General features: G+C 51.2%; 1 protein-coding gene across 3 annotated transcripts in view; it reads right to left on the bottom strand.

The window, feature by feature from the left end:
- MAPK14 (mitogen-activated protein kinase 14) overlaps nucleotides 1-19,391 on the bottom strand; it is a gene marked incomplete at both ends in the record, with an annotated part of 56,647 nt that overhangs the window by 21,061 nt on the left and 16,195 nt on the right. For all 3 annotated transcript variants that reach the window (XM_080710952.1, XM_080710953.1, XM_080710954.1), the window contains 2 exons: nucleotides 8,311-8,369; nucleotides 13,377-13,506. In XM_080710952.1, coding sequence (XP_080567078.1) covers nucleotides 8,311-8,369; nucleotides 13,377-13,506 — 189 coding nt within the window. The remainder of the gene's footprint in view (nucleotides 1-8,310; nucleotides 8,370-13,376; nucleotides 13,507-19,391) is intronic.

The raw sequence follows: 19,391 nt of genomic DNA, 5'->3' as shown, positions 1-19,391 counted from the left end.
GGGGCTTGCCCAGCATACCTGAGGTCCTAGTTTGCATCTCCAGTACTGCCAAAAACATGTTAGGCTGGGAGAAGAACTCCACGTGAACGGTGCTCTCACGTGTGCACGGGTTCCTAGGTAGGATCCCAGGCGCGCACACACACACACACACGTAATTTTTTAGCCAGGTACAGTGGTTCAGGCCTGTAATTCCTGTATTTGGGAGACTGAGACAGGAGGACCGCAGGTTTGAGGACAGCTTCAGCAACTTACTGAGACCCAGATTCAAAATGTAAATAATAGCTGGGCGTGGTAGCACACGCTTGCAATCCCCGAGCTTGGGAGGCCGAGACAGGAGGATCGCACAGGTTTGAAGCCAGCCTCAGCTACTTAGTGAGACCCTGTTTCCAAATAAAAAATATAAAATAGGTCTGGGAGTGGAGCCCGGAGGTAGAAAGCCTCTGGGTTCCACCCCCAGTACCACCACAAAAAAAAGTAAATAATAATCATCATCATAATGATATTAATGATAAAAGGGCTGCGGGTGTAGCTTGAGGGCAGAATGCCCAGATTCAAGCCATAGTGGTAACTAAAATCTCTGCGACTACTTACTGAGGGGCAGTGGCAGCAAAAGCTCATTGTGACGCCCTGTTCTAATCTGACCACCAGCCACTGTGTCTGAGTTTTACGGTCATTCCCGTCTGACTCATCTTTCCCGTTTCTCTAGAGTAGAGAGCAGCACGGGACGAGCCGGCGCGCCGGCGTCCGCTTGGTCGCAGCGCTCCCCTCGCACGCTGAGTGCGTTCCCAACCCACCAAGGGTGTGCGCCTCCAGGCAGCCGTGCCCGCTTGCAGCTCCGGAAATGGAGTATCCTTAGATCTCCAAGCGCGACTCTCCCCTCACAGGAGCCCAGTCAGAGGCCGCCGGTGACAGCACTCCTGCTGAGGGAAAGGCAGGCAGGAGGAAGCCTCCAGAACGCCTTCGCCCGCAGCGCGCGGTGCTGCGGATGGGCGCCATCTCTACGGGGAGATGAGCTTCACGTCCAACAGGTTCACCTCGGAAATTCTAGACACAAGACCTTAACCCACTCAGTACGGCATTACACGGTAGGAGAAAAGACCGGCCTGGGACTAAAGCGGTTACATTTTAAAAGTTAAGGTAGGTGTTTTCCTTCCTAGAAGAGGAATTGAAATTCTTCTTTGTCCTGATCTTAAGGTTAGACTTCAGCATTTCTCTTATTTATTTATTTATTTATTTATTTATTTATTTATGGGTCTGGGGATGAATCCAGGGGCACTCGACCTCCGAGCTACACTCCCTGCTCTATTTTTTATTCTTTATTTTGAAACAGGGTCTCACTGAGTTGCAGAGGGCCTCACTAAGTAGCTGAGGCTGTCTGCGAACCACGATCCTCGGGTCTCAGTCTCCCGAATGCTGGGATTACAAGCGTGCACCACCACGCCCGGCTTCAACATTTCTTATTTTTATTTATTTTCATTTTATTTTATTTTTTTGGTGGTAGTGGGGTAGAACTAGGGGCTTTCTACCCCTGGGCTATACTCCCAGATCTATTTTATATTTTATTTGGAAACAGGGTCTAAGTTGCTGAGAGCCTCACTAAGTAGCTGAGGCTGGCTTTGAACCTGTGCGGATCCTCCTGTCTCAGCCTCCCACGAGAGGGGATTACAAGTGTGCACCACCACGCCTGGCACATTTCTTATTTTTAAAACATGCATGTCTGTATTACTTTGAAGAGAAGGTAAATGAACCCTCAACATAATTTGTGTGTGTGTGTGTGTGTGTGTGTGTGTGTGTGTGTGTGTGTGTGTGGTACTGGAGTTCCTAGAAGCCCTTCTACCTCCAGGCTACACTCCCAGACCCTTTTTTTTTTTTTTTTTTGAAACAGGGTCTCTTAACCGCGATCCTCCTGTCTCCGCAGGGACTACAAGCGTGCGCCATCACGCCCGGCGAACCCTCAACATAATTTAAAGCATAAACTAGACTGGGTGTGTGGGGGGACTGGCCTAGGACCTCTCGCGTGCTAGGCAGGTAAGTTAGACTCTTTGAAGCGCTTCCTAAAGGCAGCTTTGGTTTCAGAGGAGCCGCAAGCACACAGGAACGGGCGGAGGCGGCAGCTCCTGCGGGCCTCGTCCCTCGGCTCCTCCAGGGTCCCAGCAGTCTGCACGCTGAGCCTCACAGGGGCCCCGCTGCATACAGGAGGAAACGAAAGAGGACGAGGATCGAGAGCCTGCTCAGGAGAGGGGCTCAGTCCCTGGCATCACAGAACAAGAGCGGAGCCGCGTACTCCAGGACGCAGAATCAGAGCGCTATCTTCGGGGAGCTCCCCCAACAGTTAATACTTATGATCAATAATGACCTCTTTTCTTAAAATTGATACTGGGGATTGAACCCCTGGGCATTCTACAACTGAGCTACCCCATGGCTCTATTTTATTTTTTATTTAATAGAGCCTCGCTAAGTTGCTGCGGATCTTTAGTCTTAAGAAGAACTGCCAAGTCATTATGCATTTTTTACCTCAAATTGGCCTTTATTCTGGTCAGTGTGAGAACACTATGGAAAGCTGCTTGTTGGTGGTGCTGGGGCTGAACCCAGGGCTTTGTTTAGAGCATGCAGGGCAAGTGCCCTGCCACTGAGCTCTCCCAGCCCAGCTACAGGCCTGAAGTCAGAACTTCCCTCGAAAATCTGGGGTAATGAGGCCAAGACTGCAATGCTAATAACGACACAATTCACAGGCGGAGGGACACAGAACCCACTTTCAGTCTCATAAGCATCGTGTACTTTTGGTGGTACTGGCAATTAAACCCAGGGGCATTCTACTTCTGAGCGACACCCCAAGCCATATATATATTTGGTGGTACTGGGGTTCCTGGAAGCCCTTCTACCTCCAGGCTACACTCCCAGACCTATTTTATATTTTCACTGGAAACAGGGTCTCTTAAGCCAGCAAGGCCAGCTTTGAACCTGCGCGATCCTCCTGTCTCCGCCTCCCAAGCACAGGGATTATAAGCGTGCGCCACCACGCCCGGCTATTTAATTGTATTTTAATAAAGACAAATCCAATATTGTCACTGTAGTTGTCAAATTCCTAAGATAAATGAAGGGCAGTCTGACGTAAGCACAGGTGGAAAGCTATGTTGTTCTCCCATCTTTATGAAGATGGACTCCTTGGAGTTTAGTCAAAATAGAAAGGGCATAACCCACATTCCTCAAAGGGTCTGGTGGGGAGCAGCCAACAGGCCGCGGGTGGTTTTCAGCACTCTAGACAGCACCCCTGCCCGAGCCTCGTCTGCTCAGCACGCTTGGGTAATACCCATCTGTCGAGACCTCCCTCTTTGAAGCGTGCGATACAATCAGAAAGAACCTGCGCAGGAAAAACATGTACGCCTCTAGATGGGTATCTCCGCTGCAAAGGCCATGTTCAGAGCAATTGCCAGAAGGCGGAAAGCACTGCTTCCCTGTTTAAACAGGTGTTTAAAACAATCACAGGAACTGGCAATTTGTAGCCACAAGTCTCTGAGACACGGCCCATGGTCCTCAGGATCACTACAGGCCCTTGTCAACACAAGTGGCAGAGTCTTCAATAAACTCAGCAGGTGTGGTGGTGCACACCTGCAAATCCCAGAACTTGGGAGGCTGAGACAAGAGGATCACAGGTTGAAGCCAGTCTCGGCAACTTAGCAAGAATCTGTTTCCAAATAAAATAATTAAAAAAGGGAATGTAGTTCAGAGGTAGAAAGCTCCCGGGCCCAATCCCTAGCACCACAAAGATAAAATCAGAGAAAATATGAAAAACATAAGGGCTGAGGGTGCTGCTCAGATGTAGAACAACCCTGGGTTCAATCTCCAATACAAATAAATAAATAAATAAATAAATAACTCAGCACATGCCACTCCTCTCCTCAAAAGACTCCCTGCTACACCCGAGTGAACTACAGAAACCCTTCACCACCCCGCGCTGCCCGCTCCAGGCTGACGTGGGCGTCTCCGCCACGGGCCTTTGCCCTGACTGCACCTGCTGCCTGGAGTGCTCTTCCCCGGAGCCAGGCCTGCCTTCCCAGAGTGTGCGCAAAATCCACCTGTGGCGGGTGCCCTTCCTGCTCAGGCCTCCGGCCCTCGTGCCCGCCCCGTCCCTGCGCTGCCCTTCTTGTCTGCTACCACACTGGCCCTTCCTCTCACAAGCTCACTCCTATCCAGCTATCCAGCGCTCACGGGTTTGTGCGTGGAGTACCAAGAACTGCCTCCGGCAGGTACATGTGAGCACTCAGTTCCTCCTGAGCCGCGTGACTCAGGGCAACTCATGAGCGTCGGAAAGACCAGGCCAGGCTGCGCTTTCCTGAGCGCGCAGCCCAAGCCTCGCCTCTGGTCAGCAGACCATACGTCCTGGTGTTGGGTGGAAGACCATTCGGGGCAGCTCGTGAGCCTGTCTCGTGACCGTGACCACCGTGACCGTTCTCATCTGCTGCAAAGACACCCACCAATCAGACTCGCTCGTCGAGCACACAGTCCCAGCAGAGGATAAGACAAGTTAAGACGGGCACCGTGCCTGTCAACGCACCACTGATGCTAGCCAGGTAGGCGGCGGCAGCACCGGCCACCGTGCACTCAGCCGCTCTGCAAACGCTGCCCACAGCAGTGGGACAGACAAACATGGGGTCTAGCGAGGAGGGTGCACAGGAGCGCGCGGAACGGCCAAGCACGACCTTAGTGACAGGGTGTCGCCGTCAGGCGTGAGATGCACAGAAGGCCACACGGAGCCAGCCTCCCACAGACTTCTTAGAGGCTCGCACTCCCAGCAAGGCCTTGACGTCTTTACCCACCCACCTCTTTTTTTTCCCCTCCGGTACTGGGGATGGAACCCAGGAGCATTCTACTTCCGAGCTGCACTCCCAGCCCTATTTTTTGTCTGTTTATTTTTTAAACAGGGTCCCGCTGAGTTGCAAAGGGCCTTGCTAAGTAGCTGAGGCTGTCCGTGAACCGTGATCCTCCCATCTCTGCCTCCCGAATGTCCCCCCACCCTTTTTAAAGAAAGGTGGCATTTAATGATTGTGTTGAACAAAACTGAATGGTAATTTTTCTTTTCCTTTTTGTGGTACTGGGATTGAGCCCAGGGCCTACACAGGGTAGGCAAGCATTCTCTGCTCTGAGCTGTGTTCCCAGCCTGAATGGTATTTTCTTAGAGGATGTGTACTTGAGCACACGGTAACTCAGCAAGACCATGTTTCCAGGGCTGAAGTTAGCTCAGTTGGAATGCTCCTGGCTCAATCCCCTGTAACACACAGGTGTGTGTGTGATTTACTTTTATTTCAAATGAGTCAGGAAGACATCTATAAGGTGCTTTACTAGCCACCGCTGGCATTTCCACAGACCTCTCTGATAGGTTAAAACAACAACAAAACTGCCAGCAAAGGCCGGCGCAGGGGCCTGTCATCACAGCTGCTCAGGAGGCGGGGCAGGAGGATGCTGGAGCCCGGCAGCGTGAGCCCAGCGCGGGCAGCACGGCTAAGCCTAACCCGGGCCAGCGCGGGCAGACGGGAGTGTTAGAGCAGCTGGTGCCAGTCCTCTCTGCAGGCCTTCCTGAGCAGTCTGCTCTCTTCTCCCAGAGTGAAAGTATTTCTGCCAGCCCGAACAACCAGGTGGCTTTCTCTCAGTGATGGACAAAGGAAGGCAGTACTTCCCCGCTCCCAAACACACACCCCACAGGAAAAAGCAGAATTCAGTCCAGCATGGTGGCACACACCTGTAATCCCCACACATGGGAGGCTGAAACAGGAGGATCACAGGTTCACAGCCAGCCTCAGCCGCTTAGTGAGGCCCTTGGCAACTTAGTGAGACTGTTTCAAAATAAAAAAATAAAAAAAATCGGGCTGGGAGGGTAGCTTGGAGGCAGAGTGCCCCTGGGTTCAACTCCCGAGACTGCAGTAGCCCTGAGGTAGAAGGCCTCTGGGTTCCATCTCCAGTACACGCACGCACGCACGCACGCGTCAGGACCAGCTAGAGCTCAGTGGGAGAGTGGTACTCGAGGAACAACTGAACGGACGTACAAACACAAGCCAATAAACACACTGCACCCGTCGCTGGAGGGTGAACGTGTCGTCGGTGCCCTCACACAGGACAGAGCCGAGGTTCCAAACGGCAACTGCCTCAGTTAAGTCTCTTCGCACAGACAAGGCTGGTCCTTCATCCAGTTCAAATGGCAAATGAGCCCGAAACCCAACATCTGCCCAAGGGAGCAAATGAACGCATCGTCGGTGAGACCGACCCTCGCTTACCCGGAGGCTGGGCGAGGCTCAGAGGCGGCGCGCGTGACCCACGAACGAGTGGCCGAGCTGCCTCACGTCTAGGAGCGGCCAAGGCGGTTATTCTCAGCGGCCTCTTTTCAAGTACAGCCCGCGGCAGGCCCCGCGCCCAGGGGGCGAGGACACACAGCCTATGTGTTCAGGAACCGCCAGCACCTGCCTTTGCTTGTGTCTCTTCTTCATGGTACTGGGGGTGGAACCCAGGGGCATTCTACCTCTGAGCCGTACCCCAGCCCTATTTTTTAATTTTGAAACAGGGCCTCGCTAAATTGCAGACACTGACCACAAATCTGCAGTCCTACTGTCCCGGCCACCCAGGTACGGGGCTCACAGGGTGGCCACCACCCGGCCTTGCTTGGTTTTAAACCTCGCTCAGCAGCAGGAAGGGTCTTGCGGCCATGATTAAACTGCCAGCACTCGTCTACTCCCGGCCAAAGCCATCCCAAAGCGGTGCGATGGCAGGAGGCCCTGCGGCTTCGCCCACGGCGGCATCTTCATTCCTCTCCCTCCCTCCCCAGCCCCTTCCAGACAGTGTGCTCACTCCGTGGGGGAATATGAAGGGCGCCCGCACGTGGCCCAGGACCCGCACTGGCTGTAAGAGGGAGGGGCTGTCATCTGGATGGTGACTGGCTGCGGGGCTCAGGTGGGGTCATGCTCTTAAAGGGGACCACAGCACCCATCCTGCCCCCTTCCTCCTCCGCTCCTGCAGGTCTGGCTCTGCAGTGCACACCGCCTCCTCAGGGCCGCCAGCGCCACCACCAGAGGGCCTGAGAGCGACGGGCTGCAGCCTCTGAACTCATCGGCCAGGATGAACCTTCCGCGCTCATGTTAATCACCTCAGGCACTTGCTACAGGGTGGGAAGCTGCCAACACAGGCTAAGGAAGAGCAGTCACGGCCAGCAATTCTTCCTGACTTTTAGAGTAATCACCTTTTCCCCTGGGGAACGCCAGCACTGCAACAGGACCGAGCGTGAAGGTGTCCGTCTCTCCTACCGGACAGTACGCCTGTGGCGTGGAGATGCGGGAGGAAGCTACTACGGCGGAAAGCTCGTGCAGGAAGCTGCTGCTGGACTCTGTCTTGCCCACAGGCACCGACCTGGAGGGCCACGCCCCAGCCGCGCTCTGCCGAGCGTCGAGATGCCAGCCCTGCAGCGAGCGCGATGCTGACGGCGGTGACCAAGCCACAACACGGCCTAGAGAAACCTGCGCTCCTTACTGCTCGTCTTCCCGTGCTCCGCTAACGGCTCCCGGGAATTCCAGGCCCTGCACTGCTTCGCTCCTGAGGCTCAGAGGTTACAACAGACTGGCACAACATCAGGAGAAGGGGCTCTTCTCAACGTGTGGGGCCTGCCCTTGTCCTAGCGCAAAACTGTGGTCCCTCAAACATCGGCATGGAGTGCTAGCATCGTCTCCCACATGTGTGCAGCAGACCAGCAAGAAGCCTGCATGGAGCTGGGGCTGCGCCTCAGCCCTCAAAGGCACTTGCAAAGGCTGAAGAGGCGGGCGCAGTGGCACACCTGCAATCCCAACACTCGGGAGGCTGAGGCAGGAGGACCGCAGGTTCGCGGCCAGCCTCAGCTACTCAGTGAGGCCCTCCATCACTTAGTGAGACCCTGTTTCAAAATAAGGAATAAAATAGGGTTGGGGTGTAGCTCAGAGGTAGAATGCCCCCCCCCTCGATCCCCAGCACCACAAAAAAATAAAAATAAATAGGCTAGAACAGGCATTTTGAGAAGAAAAATCTCAATAAAGCTCCCCCTACTCTCTTCTCCATGGGACTTGTATAAAAACACAACACTGGCTCTCCAAGAGGGCTCAGTGCTCCGGCCACGGTGGGTGGACTGAAGTGTACCACCTATAATACACATTTTCTGCATCCACCCACCCACCAGAGCATCAGGAATAGGAGCAGAGTGCTCTGAAGCATGCAAGACACTCCGTGGTCCAGAGTGAGAGCTGGACCGCTGAGCTTCACCCTCTGGCTGAGGACGGTAAACGCAGAAGATGTACTCACACATCGCTGAACTCCTGCAGGGACCGCGCGGGCGTGAAGACGTCCAGCAGACCAATCACCTGTTAAACAGCAAAGACCAAGCAGTGAGTAAACACTGATCCTACTGTAGTACCCGGCAGGCTTTTACAGGAAACTGATTTCAGATTCAGCTACTTCAGTCGATCACACCTACAGCATCGTGTACTTAATGAATCCAAATGCTCTTCTATCCATATTTTGCTTTTGATTTTTAATATCACTTCTCATAATGACACATTTTGCCACTAAAAATCTTCATCTGTTGAGACTTTGGCCATAGAGAGCCAGTAGATTATCCGAAGACAATGAGACTAGGGTTTTGCCTGTCTTGTGCCCTGTGAGCAAGGTCCAAGGAACAAACAGCAACAAAAGTCTTTTTGTGTGTGTGGCACTGGGATTGAACCCAGGGGCATTCTACCTCTGAAATACGCCCCCAGCCCTATTTTTTATTCTTTATTTATTTATTTATTATTATTATTTTTTTTTGGTGGTACTGGGGTTCCTGGAAGCCCTTCTTCCTCCGGGCTACACTCCCAGACCTATTTTATCTTTTTGAAACAGGGTCTCTTACGCCAGCACGGCTGGCTTTGAACCTGCGCGATCCTCCTGTCTCCGCCTCCCAAGTGCGGGGATTACAAGCGTGCACCACCACGCCCGGCTTTTATTCTTTATTTTGCAACAGGATCTCACTGAGTTGCAAAAGGCCTCACTAAGTAGTAGCTGAGGCTGTCCACGAACCACAATACTACTGTCTCAGTCTCCCAAACGCTGGGATTACAAGCGTGCGCCACTATGCCCAGTTTAAACAGTGTTATAATTTAGCCGGGCATGGTGGCACACACTTGTAATCCCCATCCTTGGGAGGCGGAGACAGGAGGATTGCGCTGGCTTAAGAGACCCTGTTTCCAAATAAAAATATAAAATAGGCCTGGGAGTGGAGCCTGGAGGTAGAAGGGTTTTCAGGAACCCCAGTACCACACACACACAAAAAAAGTTAAAATTTAGCCAGGTGTGGTGGCGCAAGCTTGTAATCCCAGCATTTGAGAGGCTGAGACAGGAAGATCGTGGTTCATGGACAGCCTCAGCTACCTAGGGAGGCCCTCTGCAACTCAGTGAGACCCTGTTTCAAAATAAAGAATAAAAAATAGGACTGGGAGTGTAGCTTGGAGGTAGAATGCCCTGGCTTCCATCCCCAGGACTGAAAAAGAAAAAAAAAGTTAGTTTATTTGCCACATGCCCAGCCCGTTTTATAGGTGTCTTGATACGAAACAAAGGAAAGCTAAAGAATCCTCGCCAGCTTATTGCTCTAGACAGCAAAGCTAAACATTTCTGAAAGTAAAATAACACTCAAAACGCTGTCATAAAAAGAAAACAAATGAGGCCGTTAATGCCACTTATCCAAATATCAGACTTCTGAACCCGAGGCGGTGTGGGGAGGTCCTGGGAACACAAGAACTCCCCAGGCCGTCTTCTCAGTACCTGGGAGGCTGAGACAGGAGGATGGCAGGTTCAAAGCCAGCCGGCAGGCAACCTGGGGAGACCCTGTCTCAAGCTAAAAATGAAATAGGGCTGGAGATATAGCTCAGACACAGAACCCTGCTGGGTTCAATCCCAAGCACCACAGAAAAGTGAAATAAGAACTTCGAGTCTATGCAAACTGTTCCAAGGGAAAAACAGTCACTCATCAGATCCTCATCTACACACAGGCGAGAAAAACAAAATCGCGGGCCGGGCGTGGTGGGCACGCTTGTAATCCCTGCGCTTGGGAGGCGGAGACAGGAGGATTGCGCAGGTTCGAAGCCAGCCGCGTGCTGGCTTAGGAGACCCTGTTTCCAAATAAAAATGTAAAAATAGGTCTAGGAGTGTAGCCCCGAGGTAGAAGGGCTTCCAGGAACCCCAGTACCACCAAAAAAAAAAAAAAAAAAAAAAAAAAAAACCAACCAACAAACAAAAAAAAAACCAACAAAATCGCTCGCTCACGCGCAGGCGCTGCGACCAGCACCGACACTGGCGTGGCCGCCCGATTGTGCCGGGACACAGACCTCATCGGGGCGCTGCGTGGTTTTGTGCCCCGCCCACTCCACATAGGATGACTGCTCTCGGTCTGTATGTTGCTTGCTTGTTTTGTGGCACTTAAGGACTGAGCCGAGGGACATCTAACCTCTGAGCCACACTCTTGGTCCTATTTCTTTCTTTCCTTCTTTCTTTCCTTCCTTCCTTTTCTTTTTTCCTTCCTTCTTTTCTCTCTCCTCCCTCCCTCCCTTCCTTCCTTTTTTTGAAGAACTGGGGATGGAACCCAGGGGCATTCTACCTCTGAGCTACACCCTCAGCCCTATTCTTTACTCTTTATTTTGAAAAAGGGTCTCACTGAGTTGTGGAGGCCTAAGCAGCTGAGGCTGGCCGTGAACTGTGATCCTATCTCAGCCTCCAGAATACTGGGATTATAAGCATGCACTACCTCGCCTGCTCCATTTTTAACTTTTCTGTGTAGGAGCTTTTACAAAATACTTTTCCATTCGCTGTATTTATGTCTTTAAGTTTCTCATAGCCGGGCGTGGTGGCGCACGCTTATAATCCCCGCGCTTGGGAGGCTGAGACAGGAGGATCGCACAGGTTCGAAGCCAGCCTCAGATACTTAGTGAGGCTCTCAGCAACTTAGTGAGATGCTGTTTCCAAATAAAATATAAAATAGGTCTGGGAATATAGCCCAGAGGTATAAAGCCTCTGGGTTCCACCCCCAGTACCACCAAAAAAAAAAAAAAAAAAAAAAAAAGTTTCCCATCATTAAAACAGGATTGGAGAACATGTTAGGAATATTCCATCTACTCAATTCTCGCTTCTTAAATAGAAATTCCCTTTTAATTCAAGCCATATTTTGGCCTATTTCCTTAACCCTGCCATTATGTTAACTTCCGGCAGCTAAAAGTAACCTAGGAATCACATTTTCAGAAGACTTTCCTTGTGTGTGTGTGTAACTGGGGGCTGAACTTGGAGCTTTTTACCTTCCAGCTACATCCCCAGCCCTTTGTATGCTTTGTTTTGAAACAAGGGTCTCTCTAGGTTGCCGAGAGTCTCACTATATTGTTAAATCGGCCTTGGAACCTATGATCCTCCTGTTTCAGCCTCCCAAGTACTGGAGTCACAGGCATGTGCTGCCTTAGAAAGGAAATTTTATAAAACAAACAAGCAAAAAAATATCTCTAATGATCCTCCTACCATGGTCCAAAGGTCAATGAATAGAAATTATATGTTTTTATTAAACTGGCACACAACCAAAAACAAAAACACTATGCAATCAAAGACAACATTTAATGTCTTTAACATAATCCTATCAAAACAATCACGTGTTTATTGCCATGGTGAATTAAAACTAAAGCACTCTCAAATAAAATTTACACAAGAATTCTCTTAAGTACTGGCGATTGAACCAGGGGCATTCTACTCCTGAGCTACACCCCAGCCTTATTTTATTTTTTATTTTAAAACAGGATCTCACTAAGTTGCTGAGGCTATCCTCAAACCTGTTATCCTCCTGTCTTAACCTCCCAAGTACTGGGATTACAGGCGTACGCCCCTGCACGCAGCTCCTTTAGCTATTTTTATTCAAGATGTATAGCTCCCAGGCCCGTGGACAGGCCATCTCTGCAGTAACTGCAGAGAGCAGGAGGATGCTGCTGGCTGGCACTCTCGTGAACGGCCCGTGGAGCAGGTGTCCCTGGGCAGGAGTCGTGAGTGCAATCCGGAGCAAGCAGCTGCCTCTGCTCAGCGGGGAGCGCGCCCTGTCACCGCAGCCCTCCCCTAGCACTAATGTGATCACTGGGAAGCTGCCATTCCTTGTCACTAAGAAAAGGAACAGCTCAAGATGAGCCGGCGAGGGATGTTTTCGTGTAAAGGATCACATGCGCATTCTGGCCCTAAAAATTCTACTTGTTACCAACACCTAAAGTTTTCAAGGGTCTTAAGCTACTAGTACTGCTAGCTTTGCGGGCCAGGTAAACAGATAAACTAGATGGTGAACCAAAACAGTCATTAAAAAATGTAGGCCGGGCGCGGCGGGCACGCCTGTGATCCCAGCACTCGGGAGGCCGAGACAGCCTCAGCTACTTAGTTCGCAGACAGCCTCAGCTACTTAGTGAGGCCCTCTGCAATAGGGGAATTGTAGGTTTGAAGGTAGTCTCAGCAAGTAGTAAGACTCTCATCAACCTAGTGAGACCCTGTTTCAAATTTTAAAAAAAATTAAAATAGGGCTAGGGTGGAGCTTGGAGGTAGAACACCCTTGAGTTCAATATCCAGAACCACACACGCACGCACGCACGCACGCACGCACACGCGCGCACACACACACACAGAAATCTTTTACTATTTTTTTTTTTTTTTTTGGTGGTACTGGGGGTGGAACCCAGAGGTTTTTCTACCTTTGGGCTATACTCTCACACTTATTTTATACCTTATTTGGAAATAGGGTCTCACTAAGTTGCTGAGAGGCTCACTAAGTAGCTGAGGCTTCGAACCTGTGCAATCCTCCTGTCTCAGCCTCCCAAGCGCGGGGAGTACAAGCGTGCCCACCACGCCCGGCCTATTATTTCCTTTTCATCATCCCTAAAAAAAATTGTGCTGAAATCGGGAGTGGTGAATCACGCTTGTAGTCCCAGTACTTGGGAGGCTAAGACAGGAGGATCGCAGTTTACAAGCAGCCTCAGCTACTTAGTGAGGCTCTCAGCAACTCAGTGAGACCCTGTTTCAAAATATAAAGAATAAAAAACAGGGCTGGGGATGTCACTTGGAGGTAGAATGCCCCTGGGTTCCATCCCCAGCACTGCAAAAAAAAAAAAAAAAAAAAAAAAGTGCTGTTTCATGATGAATTCTCTTTTATTCTAAAGCTTACAAAAACACTTCCCTCTAAACATCTTTGAGGAACTTAGAACTCTGAGGCTCTGACAGACTGACGGGTGGTCACCGAGGGGCCGAGCGCAGAGGGCACGCGGCTGACAATTCACACGCGGTTCTGCGGGTTCGGAGAGCAGGGCGCACCTGCCCGGCCGACTCACGTTTTCATGTTTCATGTGCTTCAGCAGCCGCAGCTCCCTGTACGTCCTCTTGGCGTGAATGATGGACTGGAAGGGCCTGGACAGCTTCTTCACCGCCACGCGCAGCCCAGTCTTTGTGTCAAAGGCCGCACTGGGGAGAAAGAAAACCAAAGCAATCCCACATGAGAGCGCTCTGAGTGCCATTTCTAAACGCTCGCAAGGCTACTGTGTTTACAAATTAAATGGGGCGCTTCTGCTTATTTATCTGTGGCACTGGGGGCTGAACCTGGCGAGTTCCACCTGTGAGCTGCGCCCCCGGCCCTGTTTTACTCCTATTTTGAAACAGGGTCTCACTAAGATGCAGAGGGCCTTGGCCTCGCTGAGTTGCTGAGGCTGGCCGTGAACCTGAGATCCTCCTGTCGGCCTCCGAGCACTGGGATGCCAGGCGTGCGCCACCACGCCTGGTGAGCACACTTCCTCTTACCACTCGGCACTCGCTCTAGGGCTCCCCTCGCTCTGCTTCCAGACCTTTGCAAATGTCCTCACACTGCAACTCCCAATTCTGAAAGGCTGCAGTAAGCCTTCAGGCTCTTCTGACTCTTCCCTCTATCTCTGTAAAACCAGGCTGGCGCCTTGAAAACACTCGTCCTCTGAGAGTCCTGCCAGTAGAGGGCGCTCTCCCCCAGCCGAGGGCACCTCGCAGGGTGGGTGTCTTCCTGGTCTACACTCCTGTTTCAAGACCACTACTGTCCACTTTTTTTGGAACCCCTGCTCACCAGCCTGAAAAGGCCCTTCCTCTCTGCTGCTGTGATCGACTGAATGATGGAATTTTCCATCATCACCCAAAAGTTAGCCCGTCTGAAAGTCTCTCCACCCCAACTTGCCACCGTTCCCGGCAGCCTTGCGCCCAGGTGGAAGGCATGTGCCGTGTCCGGTTTCCTGGCCTCTCTAGGAAACCCCACCTCACTCACCACCGCTCTGGCTGCCACAGCCCAGCCCTCCAGCCCCACCCGAGGGCTGGCCCACGAAGCCAAGCGCGATGCCCAGACTCCTGGGCTAGCCTCCTAGCTCTTTGTTTACGTGCACTTGACAGCAGCAGTGCTGATCTAATTACCAGGTTGCCTGCTTCTACCCTTCAGCTCTTCCCAGTCTTCATTCCTCTTGCTCAAGGAGGGTAATTACTCCCTTCTCCCCCCACATTCACCTGGATAACCTCTAACCTTAGGTGACCCCAACCATTTAATTCCCCGTATCCGAATCCAAGCAAGGACCCAAGAGTATATCCTGGCAACCCCAGTACTTGGGAGGCTGAGACAGAGGACCTGTTTGCAGCCAGCCTCAGCTACGCTGTCGTCATCGTCCTCCACCTCATCGCCGGTGTCACCAGCGCGCCGCTCACGTGGGCTCTGCTCCCTGACTTGTCCCTTCTGACAGTCCGTTTACTAGAGATCCCAAACAAGCTTTTGAAAAGAAAAGTTGACCACACTCCTCCTCTGCATCAAACTTCAAGGAGCTTCCTTGGCATACAAAATAAAATGTAAATTCCTGTTTTGAAATGTTTTTGTGGGCACACTGGAATTCTACATGACAGTGAGGGTCAGTGTGGCAAACACGCACGCAGCGCTCCATGCGGCTCCCTCCAAGCCCCTGGCGCCCTGGCGCCCGCCGGCCCTAGGCTACCTGCGCTGCCTTGGCAAGCCTGCTCACACCGCGGCCTAGTCCCGCCGCCGTGCTCGCCTCAGCTGACTGAAGCCCTTTCTTTCCTATTTCTCTCTGGCTTCCACAGGAGACCAAACACACCCCTGCCTCTGCCGGGAGGGACGGCCAATCTCACCCAGCCGTTCTCTAGTTCCACCCATTTTCCTGCAAATGGCACCCTTCCCTCTCCTGTAGGCCAGTTCCCATTAGCCACAAAGGCGCCCTCACCCACCCCACGGCCCAGGACTAACGTCTTCTCCTCCAAGCACTGGCTTGGCCACTCGGGTGCTCGGTCCCCCTTTAATCAAGGGAGGGTTGCTCCTCTACTTCCCGGCTCCTGTAACCCACAAAACCACTCCTCCCTCAGGCCTACCGAGTTCCTCATCTTTAAGTTCAGTTCTCTAAACTAGCTCTAAAGGAGGAAGAGTCCTGGCAGCTGCGCCTGCCCTCTCCAGCACCAGAGCGGTGCGCGAGCAGTTCACGGCAGAGTGGGAGGAAGCAGAAGCCCGCCTGAGCAGCTGCCCAAGCCCCTCCAGGCCGGCTTTGTCAGCCCGCCGGCCACACTCCTGCCGGCGGCCCAGGCTTGGCCAGTGCCCTCGACCCAACACCACCAGCGTGGTGCGCGGCTACCACCCGCCCAGCACTCACGTAAGGGCCTGGGTTCAACCTCAGCCCTGCCACTTAGTTGCTGCACGATCTTTAGAAAGCTAATTAAACCCCGCCAAGTGAAATGAGGCTCATGCTCACATCTCATCTGCAGGGCACCGTTAGGATTCAAGGCGATACCTTTTGTAGTGGGTTTAGCAAATAGCCTGGCCTGTGGCAAACTGCCAACATTGCATGTTAATAACGCCTGCCTTTCCCACCCATTCTAAGTAGCTTGAGGACAGGAGATGTATCTGCTTTACTCAGTCACATAGAATTTAGCACAATGCTGGACATGCAGCACATCTCAAGAAACGCTTCAGAACGTATGGAGCATTTTATACTGTACCTCTCTCAAGAGGCGGAAGAAAAACTTCAGCCTCTTCTGTCAGTTTTTATAAACCTCGTATCATCCAACAAGAAATCGATATTGTTAAAAACTAACGCTCAGCCAGGCTTGGTGGCCCACAAGTTAGGTCAGCTGAGCAAGACCGAGTTTTAAATAAAAAATAAAATAGGGTTGAGGTAGAATGCCCCTGGGTTGAACCCCTAGGATTAAAAAAAAAAAAGAAAGAAAAAGAAAAAAGTGTAATGTATGATTCCAGCTTCTTCTCAGATGAGCAGCGGAAGCACAAAAGGTTAAGCAAAATGTCCAGGGAATGGGTAGGAAACGGCAGACCTGGCTCCAATCCAGGCAGTGACTCTCAGCACGGACCCTTCGCTGCCACACCATGACCCACAACCAAGTCCAACCTTATTAACAAACAGTCCATCCGTTTACAGTCTGCAGCCAGCCACGGTGCTCACGCTTGTGATCCCAGCACTCGGGAGGCTGAGCCAGGAGGATCGCGGATTGAGGACAGCCTCAGCTACTTAGTGAGCCCTTCGCAACTCAGTGAGACCCTGTTTCAAAATAAAGAATAAAAAATAGGGCAGGGGGTGTAGCTCGGAGGTCAAATGCCTCTGCGTTCCATCCCCCAACCTGAAAAAAAAAAAAAAAAGAATAAAAGATAGGGCTGAGAGTGTGGTTCTTGATTCCACCCCCAGTACCAAGAAGAAGAAGAAGAAGTATATATATCTGTATATACACTAAAGTATGGTCCAGATGGGCGTGCTGGTGCACACCTGTAGCCCCAGCCCTTGAGTGGCTAGCACCACAGGACTTGGGGTGGAGGCTAGCCTTAGCAACTTAGGGAGATCCTGCTTCAAAATAATATATAGAGTTGTGGAGTGTAGCTCAAAAGAAGAACACCCTTGAGTTTAATCCCCTATACCACAAAAAACGGGGGGAAAAGTAAAGCATGATATACATACATGGAAGAAATGTCCAATATACTCCAGGTTTTTGCATTTCAAATATTTCTACGCTGATTTTTTCTAAAAAATGAGCTTATGCCAAGTGTGGTGGCGCTCCCTTGTAATCCCCGCGCTTGGGACGCTGAGAGAGGAGGATGGCACAAGTTCAAAGCCAGCCTCAGCTACTTAGTGAGACCCTGTTTCCAAATAAAGTATAAAGATAGGTCAGGAAGTATATAGCCCAGAGGTAGAAAGCCTCTGGGTTCCACTCCCAGTACCATGAAAAAAATATATATATAAATGAGCTTATACCTTTTAATAAGGTCATTATTAAAGTTAGAAGCATAAATCGTCCATGTTGTTTTAGCAGGAGGCATTCTTAAGTTTATTAAAATCATCACTAACAATTAGATTTCCTCAACTGGCCGTGGTGGCACACACCTGTAACCCCAGTACTCGGGAGGCTGAGACAGGAGGATCGCAGGTTCACAGCCAACCTCAGCTACTAAGTGAGGCCCTCTGCAACTCAGTGAGGCCCTGTTTCAAAATCAGTTGCGGAGGTCCTAACTAAGCAGCTGAGGCTGGCCGTGAACCTGTGATCCTCCTCTCTCAGCCTCCCGGCCTCCCACACCCAGCACATGTCTTATTTTCAAAACAGACAAGCAAGAATTGTCAGAGAAACTACTCTCTACTTTAGGAGTTAGAAATTCCTACAGCAAAAGCAAGAAATACATGGTCTATCCCTGATCCCACTCCTAAGCACTGACATGCTTTTCCTGACTTCATGTTTCAAACACTTAAAGAGCCGCACTTAGCCAGGCGCAGTGGCACCTGCCCGAGGGCCCGAGGATCCAAGCCCGCCTCAGAGCTTAGCGAGCTCTCAGCACTAAGCAAGACCCCGTTTCCAGGTAACAAAAAAAGACAGGGCTAAGCGTACAGCTCAGAGATAGAGCACCACCGGGCTCAATCCCCCCAAAAGGCAGTATTTTTAGAAGGAAAACATTTTGTTCTAAATTTCAAATTATAATTACCAACAGCAGAAATTCCTATTAAAAAAAACACAAATCCCACTTGACAAGACCACTGAGCACTCAAGAGAAAGGCGCTGGAGAGCTGACGCCACACATTACTGACTGTGGCTAGCCTTCTACCTGGTCAGGTGGCTGCACTTCTCTCCCACAAGCAGCCAGCGCGGAGAAGCAGTGACTCACTTGGCCACTCGGCTCGCGCAGCTGGGCGAGCTCACACCTGTCTGCCCTCAACGTCCCTCTTTTCCAGGACACCAGCCTCCCCGGGATGAGGCCACTGCTCTGCCTTCACCACGAACGAGTCACTCACCAGTGCTCCCAGCTAGGAGGAGGCCGCCCGAGCACCTTTTAAAACCAGTGCTTCCAACTACAGCCCTGTTTTTCTAAGACGGATTATAAAATGGGGTTGTCTGTGTGATTCTTGGGTTCTTCAAACTAAAATCTGGCGTGTGTGTGTTAACTAGAACCTGTAGCCTCATGCATGCTAGAAAAGTGTCCTACCACTGAGCTACACCCCAAAGCCTAGGACACAACGTTAACAAGCCCCACCCCATCGGTAACTGTACACAAGTCTTCCAAAGTTATAAAAACACATTTTATTTCCAGGCACCGTGTGCAGGCTTGCGATCCTAGTCCTGGAAGGCTCGCCAGGACTGCAACGGGCTCAATGCAACCATGGCTATGTATTTGTTTACACACTTTTGCTGGGCAGTGTGGTGGCGCACACCTGCCACCCCTCTGCTTCCCACTGCTTCGGAGACCGAGACCGACTGTCCGTTCAAAGCCAGTCTTGGCAACTGTGTATCTTCTGACAAAACAGTAACTAAGGGAAGGTAAGTAGGATTAAATAACAAGGTCTGTGTGGGTGAGTTTAACATATACCACGAGGTCTTTTCTAAATAAACACCAATTAGAAGTGGGCCTCAGGCAGGCGTGGCAGGCACGCTTGTAATCCCAGCATTCAGGAGGCTGAGATTGGAGGATCGCGTTTCGTGGACAGCCTCAGCTACTTAGTGAGGCCCTGTGCAACTCAGTGAGACCCTGTTTCAAAATAAAGAATAGCCAGGTGTGGTGGCGCATGCTTGTAATCCCCGCACTTGGGAGGCGGAGACAGGAGGATCGCACAGGTTGGAAGCCAGCCTTGGTGGTTTAGGAGACCCTGTTTCCAAATGAAAACAGAAAATAGGTCTGGGAGTGTAGCCCGGAGGTGGAAGGGTTTCCAGGAACCCCAGTACCACAAAATAAAAAAAGGAAAAAAGGAAGGAAGGACGGACGGACAAAAATAGGGCTAGAGGTGTAGAGGTAGAATGTCCCTGGGTTCCATCCCCAGTACCTCAAAAAATTAAAAATTTAAAAAATTAAATTTAAA

Source organism: Muscardinus avellanarius (genome assembly GCF_963383645.1).
Source record: "Muscardinus avellanarius genome assembly, chromosome: 14".
Lineage (NCBI taxonomy): Eukaryota > Metazoa > Chordata > Mammalia > Rodentia > Gliridae > Muscardinus > Muscardinus avellanarius.
This window is presented reverse-complemented; position numbering and strand designations above follow the sequence as displayed.